Source organism: Xiphophorus couchianus, chromosome 14, assembly GCF_001444195.1.
Source record: "Xiphophorus couchianus chromosome 14, X_couchianus-1.0, whole genome shotgun sequence".
Lineage (NCBI taxonomy): Eukaryota > Metazoa > Chordata > Actinopteri > Cyprinodontiformes > Poeciliidae > Xiphophorus > Xiphophorus couchianus.
The window spans coordinates 13,441,228-13,454,194 of record NC_040241.1 but is presented as its reverse complement, the minus strand read 5'-3'; the positions used below and the strand labels follow the sequence as shown (position 1 = coordinate 13,454,194).

The 12,967-nt window shown below is 37.2% G+C and overlaps 1 protein-coding gene across 4 annotated transcripts in view; it reads left to right on the top strand.

Moving 5' to 3' along the window:
• The window catches only part of elavl2 (ELAV like neuron-specific RNA binding protein 2), a 40,422-nt gene extending 34,476 nt beyond the window's left edge, over positions 1-5,946 (top strand). For all 4 annotated transcript variants that reach the window (XM_028038368.1, XM_028038371.1, XM_028038370.1 and 1 more), the window contains one exon: positions 3,414-5,946. In XM_028038368.1, coding sequence (XP_027894169.1) covers positions 3,414-3,744 — 331 coding nt within the window. In that variant the 3' untranslated portion in view covers positions 3,745-5,946. The remainder of the gene's footprint in view (positions 1-3,413) is intronic.
• The last annotated feature ends 7,021 nt before the right edge of the window (positions 5,947-12,967 follow it).

Here is a 12,967-nt window from a genome sequence, read left to right as displayed (position 1 = left end):
TAAAAACTGGCCTTAAAAGCTAGACTATTTGAAATGGGTATCTTCAGAATACCAGTCGCATAAAGATGTGATTTGTTTTACTAAACTGCACACAGTAACTTCTTTTAATCATATTATTGAATTATTTTACATTTATTGACATAAAATTAAACTGGTTGACAGCACTGCCAGTGTTTTTTATTACAAATTTAATAAATTCAAATAATTTTTTTTTCTCAAATGATGCAATAAGTACTCCCCTCCTCACACAATTTTTACAGGAATGGGCCTCGTGCATAAGGTCCCTGTTGCCAAATTTTGAACAGTGCAATGGACAAAAAATGTGTGTAAAACTGTGTATGTGGCTGCGATTCCTTCATACGCCCAAATTTGCGTGAAATGGTGCAGCTGCCATGTAGACCGCCCTGTTCCCACCCATAAATACCTATGCAATAGAAAATGCAAGGCACTTGTGCTGGACGATGAAGCAATAGCTATTACAATACACATGACCAATATCAATAGAAAATATGTCTGAATGGTTCACAGAATACACACAGAGCATCTAATTATCTGGGAGCAGTTTTTAGTTTTGCCACCGTGCCACAAAATAAAAGAAAACGCGAGAAAATTGTGGATAAAAGGAAAATTCATGCAATTTTTTTTCTTCCTTTGGCTTAAATGTCCAAAATACTGCCAATTATCTAGTCACTATGAAATGCTTAGATCATGATGCATTTTTGAGCCATATCGCCCAGCCCTAGCTCCCACCTCGTCTTCAAATAACCATGGCAACAGTTCCAACAAGTTCAGTTTTTAGACAGCTTTTGACATATTTTGTGGAAAATGGCTCAAGTAAATTGTTCCACTTGATGGTCCTACTATTGTTACAAAGATAAAATGTTAAAATCTTACCATTTTAAAAAAAAATTGACTGCAGTTCTGACTTGCGTATATCTTTCTGAAATTTGGAATTCACCTTCGTCAGTTTATACTATAAAGCTTTGTGGGGTTTTTTATGGATGAGTGTTTGAAAATCCAAAACCATTAACCTAACTGAAGGTTTTCTTTAAAAAAAAAAAAAAAAAAAGGTTCTGTGGTATCAGATTGTTTTCATTACATCATTGCTTAGTATTTGCATTATATCTCACATGTACTTCATCCTAACATGCATATTCATTACAAATAGAAGGCATTCTGCGATTGATTTGAAGTCACTGTGAGGTTGGTGTTTGTATGGATAAACGTCGATTAGAAACTGCACAGTCAAAGTTTTCCCTCAAGTGCTCATTCAAACCTAGGCATGAAGAACTGTGACACATGAAGGTCACATATCTGGATTACTGTGTTTACATCATAAAGACCTACATTTTACAATCAGCCTTGCTATTGCACAAAATTGCGTACCTATATTTTGAGCTTCACTTTTCCTACCTTGATCTATTATGGACAGCCCTCTTCTGTTTAAACTTGGTTGCATCAGACACCTTTCAGGATTTGTCAGAGTATTGGTGTTGCTTCCTCGAGTGTGATTGAAGTCCAGCTTTCTGAAAGCTCAAAGGGCCATCAGCAGCAACAATACACTTGTGATTTCATGTCTGCCTCGCTCCTCTGCGTACGTCTTCGTTGCCAAATCTATCTGTGGGTCCTTGATGCTAGGAGCACACCTGTCACAGTGGATGTTCCCTGAGAGGCCAACTGGAGCAGCTAATCCTGTGTGACACCTGCTGCAATAATTCATAGGCTTTCCAAGCACTCCGAATTTTGTTTCCACAAACCCCAAAACCATACTCGCTAATGGCTAGGGCTTTTTTATGCCACTTTCTTTTGGTCTGAGGAAAAACTTAAACTGTAATGGGATATGGATTTTCAGTTATGTTGTGCCTTTGACTTCAAGGGATTTTTTTTTTTTTTTTTGTTTTTTGTTTTTTTAGGAATCATAGCTTGAAAAGCAGCTGTTTTCAACAAGTGTGGAAAGCTGTATTTTCTGGCTGACTTGTGAGATTAAGCATTGACTCGTATGAGATTCAGCCTGAAGAGCCTTGAGCAAAAAGGTCAGTTTAAGGGTGTGGCAGTGTTGAGCAAAAAATCCAATGAAAAGTTTAAAAAAAGAAAAATTATAATTAATTGAAATTCAAAGATTAAATGCAACTTTTTTGTTGTTGCTTCTAAGGTCATATTTCTTTAATATATCCTAGTAAATATCATGGATAAAAAGGCTTGTCTTTGGCTATCAAATTACATCTCTTGTGACTTGTCCATGAAAGTAATTCCACTTCAAGCATGAATTGTAGCTTTCTGTGGAGATGGATGTACTTATGAAATTTTATGTAAAAGATTAAAATTGCCAGTTGATGTTGCAGTACCACTAGTCTTATGGTAGCGAGTCGTGAAGAGGTTGCAAGAAGTTCCTGACCATGGTCAAAATTATGCTCCTAGAAGGGCTCTGAAACTGAGGGTACTCCTTCTCTGTGCCCCTAATTGTCCTCTGCTCGGCCCTTTGAGCTTTATTTTTGCAAAGCTGAGATGCAGTTTGTAATAGTTAAAAAAGTAATGAAAGTGCTCATTTAACTCCTTGCCTCTGAAGGATGAAGCATCATAATTTGTAAGGACATTTAATTCTCACACCATTAGTTTACGTTAAAGGTCAAACTCCATGGCATATCTAATTTCGTAATTTCATTTGTGTGGACTTTGCAATTACAAAGGGCTTGGTTGAACTTTTTTTTTTGTAAAATATGCTGGCATAGTATGCTTATTGGTGATGATTACTGACATGGTTTTTGTGGAACACTTGCATTTTAAGGATTTGGTCCAGCAACAACCACTGTTGGTGGGAAACTGCATTTGTAATGTAGTTAATGTAGAGGCTAGTTAATGGATATCCAACAACCTCTTATAGCCCAGCTGTATGAAAATGCAAAATGACTCCAGCTGCACTAAACATGTCCATCATATCAACAAAGAATCACTGTTGAATGCTTATTGGGAGTAGAAGTCCCTACAGAGCTGATCCCTAAAATCAGTCCTCTTGGTCCATTACAATTCAGGTCCACAATTTTAACTGTCTGGGTCCTCTTAAGAGGTAACAAGTGTTTTTGTAACGTATTGGTTTTTATAACTAAAGGGCTTTTAAAGGTAAAGGAAAAGTGTAGGATGAGATTCCAACTTTAATGTTCTCCTGGTTTTGTAAGATTTCCATTTTATTATTCACAATCTAATGCACTGTCTCCTATAGCAAAGTAAGGTTTTGAATACTTATTTTTCCTTCATTGCAATGAATGGTAAGGATGAAGGATGGATGGGGCTGAACCCTGTAGACAATTGTCAGATTTGATTAAAAACTGATCTTTGTTTAAACAGGCCATTCTGTTCTCATTCTGGTTTTGCCTTGAACCATGTTTGGGATTTTTCTTTTTTGTTGTTTTTTTCAGCCGGTTCTCCCCCATGGCCATTGACGGGGTGACCAGTCTGGCTGGCATCAACATCCCGGGGCACGCGGGGACCGGCTGGTGCATCTTCGTCTACAACTTGGCTCCAGATGCGGACGAAAGCATCCTGTGGCAGATGTTCGGGCCTTTCGGCGCCGTTACAAACGTCAAGGTCATCCGCGACTTCAACACAAACAAGTGCAAAGGATTTGGTTTTGTCACCATGACTAATTACGACGAGGCGGCCGTGGCCATTGCCAGCTTGAACGGATACCGCCTCGGGGACAGAGTTCTGCAAGTCTCGTTCAAAACCAACAAAACACACAAAGCCTAAAAAAACCCACTGAGATTGTTTCTAGAAAACTCACCAAGGAAAAAGAAAATGGAAGCATATTGACCGTAACTTTCTACATTAGTAAAACATCTTTGTAATCTATATTTAGAGTCCAACAATGTTTTTGTTTTTCCTCATTGCAACACTTTGAATATTTTAATTAGTTTAAAGCATAAAAAAAAAACCCCAGGAGGACTTAAAACCTGACATTGAATCTCGCTGTCTTCACAGATGGATTACCTATAAGGTTACTACAGTTTTCTTGATTTTTCTTGCACATTACGTTTGATACCGTTAGTCTTGTAAGGTTATGTGTTGTGATTTTTCTTTGTGTCCTGATTTGCCATCGGCGCGTTACGCTTTGAGTGGTTAGCAAGTACTTATTTTGAGCCGTTTCTGTTAGTTTATTGTACTGAGTTGGTAATTGGTTGGCTGCATAATGTTGCTTCTTGTAAACCTAACGGATAAAAAGACAAAAAAAATTCTTAAAGCAGTACCTTGCCAAAGAGCTAAGAACCTCTTTGATGTGGGTTTAAAAAAAAAGCATCTATTTTTATAAAAGAAAAATTTGGAGAAACTTTTTACTGGACCTGGAACAAAATATTTTGACTTGGATACTTTGAGAAATATCTTCATATGACACCTTGTGAGCTTTTGAACTTTAAATGGAAAGTTTGCAGTGGTTGATGTTTCTGGAGAGATTTATGATGTAAAAGATACCTTTTGAGATCTTTGTATTACCTTTAGATTACAGAATCGGCACCAGTGCTGGTTTCATTTGTAAATCATCTTGTGGGTCCTCCTTCATCCCGGTCGTCTGCTCGACTACAAACTCGCTTTTCTGATTTTTAGATTTGGAAACTGACAAAAATAAAGATGGAGATTTATTTGCTTCAAAAAAGTGCATGCAAAATTACAGTAAGGAGAGATCTTAAAAGGATCTGGGGGATTAAAATCAGTTCTTCCTCTAAAATTTCCTTCAGATGGAGCTCATGGTGTTTTTGTGGTGTACCTACGGTATCATTAGACGGATTTTTGTCTTAATATTGACCATTAGGGGTTTTTACATTGTATGAAAGATTGTGGATAAGCTGATGAAGGCAGCCGCAAGAAAGTCGGAAGAATCAAATGGATAACTTCTGAGCTTTGAGCTTTGTAAATAAGTCTTTTTTTTATGTTGTATTAAGCAGACCTTTTTTTGGTTCTAGGTTAGACTTTGTTGGAAAGTGTGATTATACCTTTTTTTTTTCCAGAGTATGTAAGATATTGTTTTTGAAGCCTTTAATTTCCCTGAGGTTAAAAGATTTTATTTGTCGTCCTATGGACTAGCATTTCAGTGCATCAAATATGTTGGTTGTTTGGTCTGTAGATAGTCTTGCTTTGTTGAAAAAAGTATTAAAGTATAGACTTTTTTTTTTTTTTAATATATATAAACATTATAGATATATATTTATGTGGTAAAGAATGGATATAAACCACAGTTTGGAAATACTTTGATTTCTTTCATACTCATATATATGTAATGCATATAACCTGTCTTTAAAATCGTAAAAAGGTGTATATTGCTTTATAGTGTTTGGGGAAGGACAGTGAAGCAGTTGCATTAACATCGACAAAAACCATTAAAAAAAGAAATTGGCTGCTAAATTTCCTTAAACAAGATCATCATGACCAAACGTCTAGATGCACTGATTACTGCACCTGCATCCTGGTTGGTGTTTCAGCCAGTTACTAGTCATGCTTCCCCCCTCAAACGAGCAGTGTGCTATGCATTATAGAGTTCTTTGCAACTGCTTTTTTTTCTTTATCTATTTCCTCCTTTTGTTGTTACTTGTAAAAGTTAAACTTTAAGTCAAGATGAGTTGTGATACTTGCTGCTGTGGGGGGAGACGGGGAGCACATTTTTCACGCCCGACTTACTGCCGTTAATCTTTTTCATTTAGAAACCTTTTAATGATGGTTTGGTCTTTGCGAATTTTGCTGATGGTCCGGCGTGAAAAACCGCTCCCTCCAACCCTGTCTTATCTCACTACTTAATGGGATTATTTATTTGAAGTTGTATAGTCGAACTTGGTTTACAGCATTTTTGGAGCAGAATATCTTTTGACTATTTAAGAGGATGTACATGTTCTTTACTTTGTGTTTGGATACTTTGGATTTTTTCAATGTTCAGTACATCAATAAATAAGTTTGAAGGGCAAAGCATTGCTTGAGATCATTTTTTGCAGCCAAAAATAAAATGTTATTCTTTAGATTGCAATTGATGATTTCCATTCCACTTGATGCCTACAATAAATCCAGGATTCTTATACTGTAAAGTTTGTTTGGGAATTTTAAGCATTAAGCAGCTGGTTAGGTCAGTCACCGACGGTGACGGCACTGGCCATTGATGAACTGATGCACCTGGAGTTGAAAATGGGATACAATATATTGATGGTGAATTATTCAACCTTCGTATGTTGCCTAAAGTTTTGGTTCATTTCTCCAAATCATGAACTTCATGGTTTCTGATCACATCCATGACCTCGCGTGAATACTGCAGGCTGTTTCTAAAAACAGTAGTGGGAATTATGAGTAAGTCAGAAGACCTGTAAATTCCTGTAGGGTACACCTATCGAGCAGTATCTGTTCAAAATGTTTGAAATTTTCTCACAACCTAACCTTCAACACTTTAAGCAGGGAGGGATTCCTTTGCTTCTTTGAGCATTTATTTTGTCTTGTTTCTGTGCAAACTTTACACTTAAGGCTTCTTTACAGTCTGCAACTTCATAGAGAACTCTAGTACTTTTACAACTATGGAAAATATTGGTAGTTTTACATAAAATTAACAGTTGGAACACTGTTTTTGACATCTCTTCACTGTAGAAACTGATTCATGTCTTCCAGCTGGATAGACTTGGACTTTGGTGTCTTTGGAGTTCTTGAATATGCTAAAAAGTTTCCCTTCTTCAGAGTGGCAGTTTGCGTCTTCTTCCAGACCTGGGCAAGGTGGTGATTAATCTTTCAAACCTTTCATTGCCTAAAAGTTATTTGAACTGCTTTTGTAGTTTGGAAATGTCTCCAAAATCTGCAGTTTCTCTTAGTTCATTTCCACTGCTTGTTTGGTTAGCCCAGTAATTGCTGCTGAGCAACTTTTCCAACTCTAGCACTTTTCCATAAATACATATCCAGAGTTTAGCTGATCAATCACACTAGACATTATGGTGGTTGTAATTACTGGGTTGCAGGTGATGGGACAGTGCATACCCTATTCCTAAGCAACCATAACAGATAATTGGACCTCAGTTCAGGTTCCAATGAAAAGAACTGCAGAAAGGTTGAAGGAAGAAGCCCTGAAAAAAATCAATACTCTACATTTCATTAAAGTGCTCACTTGCAGTTTATGGTTGCTGAAGATGAAATGGATTTTAAGGCGAGCTTCCCCACTCATGCCAGGAACAGTTTTACTGAAAACGGTATTAGTGGAACGCACATGCAGTCTTTGTAGGTTTGTTTAGAGACGGGAGGAAGAGGTTACACTGTGTAACACAGGAGGAAGAGTTTGTTACACTGTGTGAGCTGCTCCAGTCTTTCTGTATTTAACTTTCATTTCTGAATCAGAAAAAGTTTCTTTAATATCAGAACTTGATATCAGATTTGAAGCCTATAAGTGCTAGTATTGGAAGTGAACGACTGCTGGTTTAGTTTGTGATGATTTTGAAGATGCGAGGTGATGAGTGATGCATATTTGGCTCTTATCTGTGCTGAGAAACCCTCTTAGATCGGCAGATGTTTGAGCTGTATAAAATGATTACACTCTGCTGGCTAAAGTAAGATTAGCCTTAGCAGTCGATAGCTGTCACCGATTAGCTGCTGTAAGCTGATCTTTTTAGGTATTGATGAGAAATATCGTTTATGCTTCAGCAGAGCTACATTTATTCAAATGTTTTGACAAGTTCTTGCAAAGTAGTGCCTGACTCTGACGTCACAAAGAAACATCTGAGTTTTTACTTAACAGGGCAAAGCAACTGTCTTCCACATCTAACTGTTCCAATAAAATGTTTCCAAACTATAGAAATATTTCAAAGACGAAATATCACTTTTTATAACTAAGAATTAGAAAATTAGATAAATAAAAAAAGCCAAAGAGGCATTTAAAAATCCACTTTTCTGTCAATATTAGGAACTCTGCCTCACTAAAACAAAATGGTACAGCCTTGAAATAATAGCTGGGTTTAGAAAAGTAATTTTTAAATATACTTATTGCAGTGGGAATAGTATAAAATAAAATATCCTGTTTTTTTTATTTATGTTTTCAACGTAACATACTATGCAGAGCATCTTCATGCTGTAATGCTAGAGCTACCATGTTTCACATTACGGTGTCTTAAATTTATTCTTTAGGGACACCAAATTTACTTCTGTCTGGTTTTGGTTGATCTAGCTGAGAATTCTGTTTTCCGTGCTTCATCATTATGCATTTTAAATCAGCTTAAAAATACTCATAAAAAACCCCCCCATTGTTTCTAGAGTAGTGTGCGTAGTCGCCAAACAGCTTCTGTTTAGATTTTAAAGTCCTGAGAGAGCTTCTCAAACTTCAGCTCTTTGATATGGATGGTTGTAATCTTTTGCTCAATACAAAGTAAATTTGAATTTATAAAGCTTTAATCACTTTTTAATTCTAAAAATGCTTTTCTGATGGCTGATTTATGTCAACAGGGAATATAATACATACTGTACAAAGGTTGGGTAAGTCTTAATATTCCTTTCATTCTGTTTTCAAAATGACACACAACCACAGATTTACACTTGATGTACACTTTTTTTCTTACAAGTAAAAATCTGAAAATTGTGGTGTACTTTTATATGCAACATCACTGATTCAGTACTTTCTAGAAAAGTCTTTTTAGTCGAAACCTTTTCATTTCTAGTGCTGTCTGTTGTTGTCCTGGTAGGAGGTGAATGTCTTTCAATCCTCTAACACGTTTTCTTTCAGGATCATCTCCCTTTGCCTGCTGAAGATATTCAATCAGTTCACCACCATGTTTCACCTTGGGCTTTGTGTTTTTTCCACCATGCATAAAATTGTGAATGTAAGCCAGAAAGTCCAGGAGTCCACCTCTCTTATTTGATTTTTGACAAATACCACTGGAACATCTTATGCCTTTCCTTCAACAATGGTGTTCTTCTTGCTACACTTCCATAAAGGATTAAATTATGGAAAAAAACTGCAAGCGGTATGAATATTCTTGCAGAACGCTGTCACCAACAACTTCTGATTTCTTTTACACCCAACCCTGAGGCTAATTCTTCTGGGAAGAAATGTGCTTATAGCTGTTTTGTGATGGCTTGTTACCTCCTGGTTGGATTTATGAAGCTATAAAAAACCCCTTGTCCTGTTTGTCCTTTATGTAAAGCTGTAAAGTGATGCAGCTTTGACCTGCAGCTCCCACATGGCTCCTTAGATGAAGATTTGAGCCTAGGCTCTGTGTCCTCGATACGTTTTCTGGGTCTGCCCTTCTGCTGAAACCCAGCGTAGTGTAACGTGATGGGACTGGGGATAAATAAAAGATGTTTGTCCAGAGCTGCCGATGTCAGCAGAGTCGTGCATAAACACATCTGCATACGGTCTGTCTGCTGTGATTTATAACCCAAAGTGGGTTCTGCTGGGCTCATTTATTATCCGAACCTCGCTCTTGTGCAGATTCTTCAGCATTATAAAGGTCTTTATCATCCTCAGGGTTTTCCGTCTGTGTATGCTGTGAGCTTGTATGCATTGGCAGATGAAGAAAACAGGTTTTTAATCGTGGATTATAATACATTTAGGATAAACATTTGCTTGACATGCATTCAAATATGCTTGCAATGTTTATTTTACAGCTATACATCTCTCACAAAATGCCACTGTTTCTCCAGCCAGTCAGTCCTGCCCGCGTATTCCTCCAGCTCTCGAATTCACTGCTGTTTTGGATTGTTGATCTCAGGTGGTTACACTCCTCCACTTTCAATACATCTGCTTTTTGCAGCTTCATTCTGTCTTGCTTCTGTTTAGTTTAATTCCTCTTTTTTTTAGAGGACATCTCCACCTGGCACGTTTTCACAACATCCAACAATGTTGTATGCAAACGTGAAAAGCCAACGGGGATTCCTGCCTGACCTCGTCTAATTACCTGTCCAGCACCGTGTTTCTGTAAAATAATATATTTTTGCCAGCAAATTATTTTTCCCACAGTTGCCTTGTGATCTTCACCAAATCTTAGATGGGTGATGAATTTCCTTTGAGCAATGGCTGTTATTTATTTTGACTGCGGATTCATAAATGTTATATTAAAGTGCTAGTTATTAAAATGTATCCCTGAAGTCTACAAAGCAAGCAAGCAGATTCCACACTGCTGTTATCAAACCAAAAGGAAGCCTAAATGCATAACTAAGTACACACCTTCGGCCATTTCCATGCAATATAAACTGCATTTTTGTAGCCCGTCCTCTATTTAAAGGGACATTGCACTGATGCGCAGAGAAATTGCATAAAGTCCATAAATTTCATCTCAAAAGCTACAGCACAGGGTAAGCATGTTTTTATTGATGATGTGGGAAAAAAAATCCTCCCCTTTAATCAAAAACTGAATACAACTGGCTTACAAGGGTTACCAGGAGAAAACGTCCCATCTAAAAGAACATGGTTTGCACAACAAGTTTGCAAAGTGGCATTAATGGCTAATAATCTGGATTGGTTATGTGTATTTGTGCACTTGATTACTTTTGAATTTTCTTTTTAACCAGCTACAGACTGGAGGATCTTTTCTTTGTTTTGTTTGAAAGAGAAAACCCTAGAACTCATAAAGGGTAAACTTTCTCTTTTTACAATGCCTTGGTCTTTATTGGTAGCATATAAACGTATATACTAATTAAACTCATATTAAAATCAATAAAAAGAGCATAAATCAATAACTTATGCTGGAAGAGGAACTGTGGAACCACCATACTGTAGGTTTGTGGAAGGAAATCCTGGAGCGAAATATTGGAATTGTTTTACTTATGTAACATTATAATGATCCGAGAGACTATTGGAATTTTTTGTTAGCCTTAAACCATAATCAAACTTAATACAAACAGTTGTTTGAAATGTATCATTCTGTGTGTAAAGAATCTTTTTAATGTCTGAGTTTCCAGTTTTGAACTGAATTACTAGAACAAATTACCGTAATTCAAATATTCAGGTTTATCAGTTTCCAGTTTCTCCGACATTACAAACATTAGAAAACTCAGTTTTGCTTTGACCCACATGGTGGGAGCGCCTTTGTTTTATTCCTTTGTCCTCCGCTGATTTACTGCTGTTCACCCTTTGTCTTTCGTCCCCAGATGAAACCCTCTTGAAGTTGTTAAATGAAAAGGCCTCGAAGCTGATTGAGGTGGAGTGGATGAGTACCGATGCTTCACGTGGCTTTAATGGCCCCGGTGTCGCAGATAAATACAAGCGCCTTCTCCACATGTGAGGTTGCTTCATTAAGCACGTCCAAGCCTTGAGGAAGGGTTCCTGATGTCGCATCTGTCTGTTATATAAGAAGACAAGTGATGATCAGTGATCTCTGCTTAAATTCAAATCAGTCATCTTTAAAGTTCAAAATGTTCATATATATACAGTATATATATATATATATATATATATATATATATATACTGTATATATAATATAGCTACTCTAACCCTAAGCAAAGTGCAATGAAACATGGTGATGCATTATGCTTTGAATGCATAAATAATAATATAAATAATGAATAGAAATAATGTTTGAAACAGTCCCAGTTTTCAGATGGGAAACTGAAACAGTTTAGATCAAAGCATAATGTCTTAAAAACGTAAAGCTGTACTGCTCTTCTTAAGTATAAAGGCATCTTGAGCATTTTCACACGTTATAACCACAAGCTTAAATGTATTTTGTTAAGTTTACTTGTAATAGACTAACAAAAAGCAGTTCTTCAAAATGACAAACTATTGTTTTCAGACCTCTCTACTGTAAAACCTTTCAATTTAAAGAAAATGCTGTCCTGGCTATGCTATTAAACTTAGAGGGGGTAAGAAAAGCATTATTCAGAGAAGCAGCCAATATTCTATATATATTGAATACTCTATTCATCTCACAGATGAATAGAGTATTCGGGCGACTGTAGCTCTATGGGTAGAGTAGTCATCTTAGGTTGTAGGTTCGATTCCAGCTTCCTCCAGCCACTTGTTGATGTGCCCCTGGGCAAGGCACTTAACCTCACGTGGATGTGTGTGTGTGCAAATGGGTGAATGTGACTCTAGTGGAGAAGTGCTATATAAGTTCAGACCATTTAGAAGTGCAACATTTCTTGCCAGTCATCACACATAGATTTAGATATATCAATCATTTGCTTCTTGTAATGTTGATGATTATGGTTTACTGGTAATGAAAACTCAAAGTTCAGTGTCTTAGAAAATTAATCATTAATGGAACTTATGGGGCCGCAACCTAATCAACTAATTAAGTCAAAACATCAGCTAAGGTTTCCTGAACTTTCAAACAGTTTCTCACTCTGAGTCAGCCGGCTACACAATAATGAGGAAGACTGCTGACTTGACTGATGTCCAGAATACCGTCATGGACACCCTTCAAAAGGAGGATAAGCCACTGGTTGTCAATGCTTGTTATATTCAAGCATCATGAAAGAAATAAGTGTGGTAGGGATAGGACAAGGTGCACCAGCAACAGGGAGTAGAGGATTGTGAAGTGAAATCCGTTTCAGAAGAGCCTCCACACACAGACGAATCCAAGGAATGGACTACAAATATCCCATTCCCCATTTCAAGCCAAAATGGAGGTCAACCGTCTTATATATTTATTTCTGAAAACTTTGAAAAATGCGCGTCCTTTGCCTTCCACTACACAATTCTGCATTACTTAGTGTGAGTCCGTCACATTAAATCTGCATAAAATGGACTGAAGTTGCTGGTGTTAATATGGAAAAGCTCCCGCTACGAACATTTTCGTACACGTTGAAGGCTAAAACGAATGGGAGCTCATTTTCAGTCTCTGCCTGTGACTGACAAGCCGAGTAGCTTACGCAGTGGAACACACAATGCTGAATGCTCCTCTTTTGCATCATATTTCCATGTGTCTGACATCAAAGACGCGCGTCCTTGTTCAGCTGTCTTCCTATTTCTCGCTGTCCATGGTCAAACATGTTCGGTGATTGGATTTAAGTCCTTACACCACAAACGG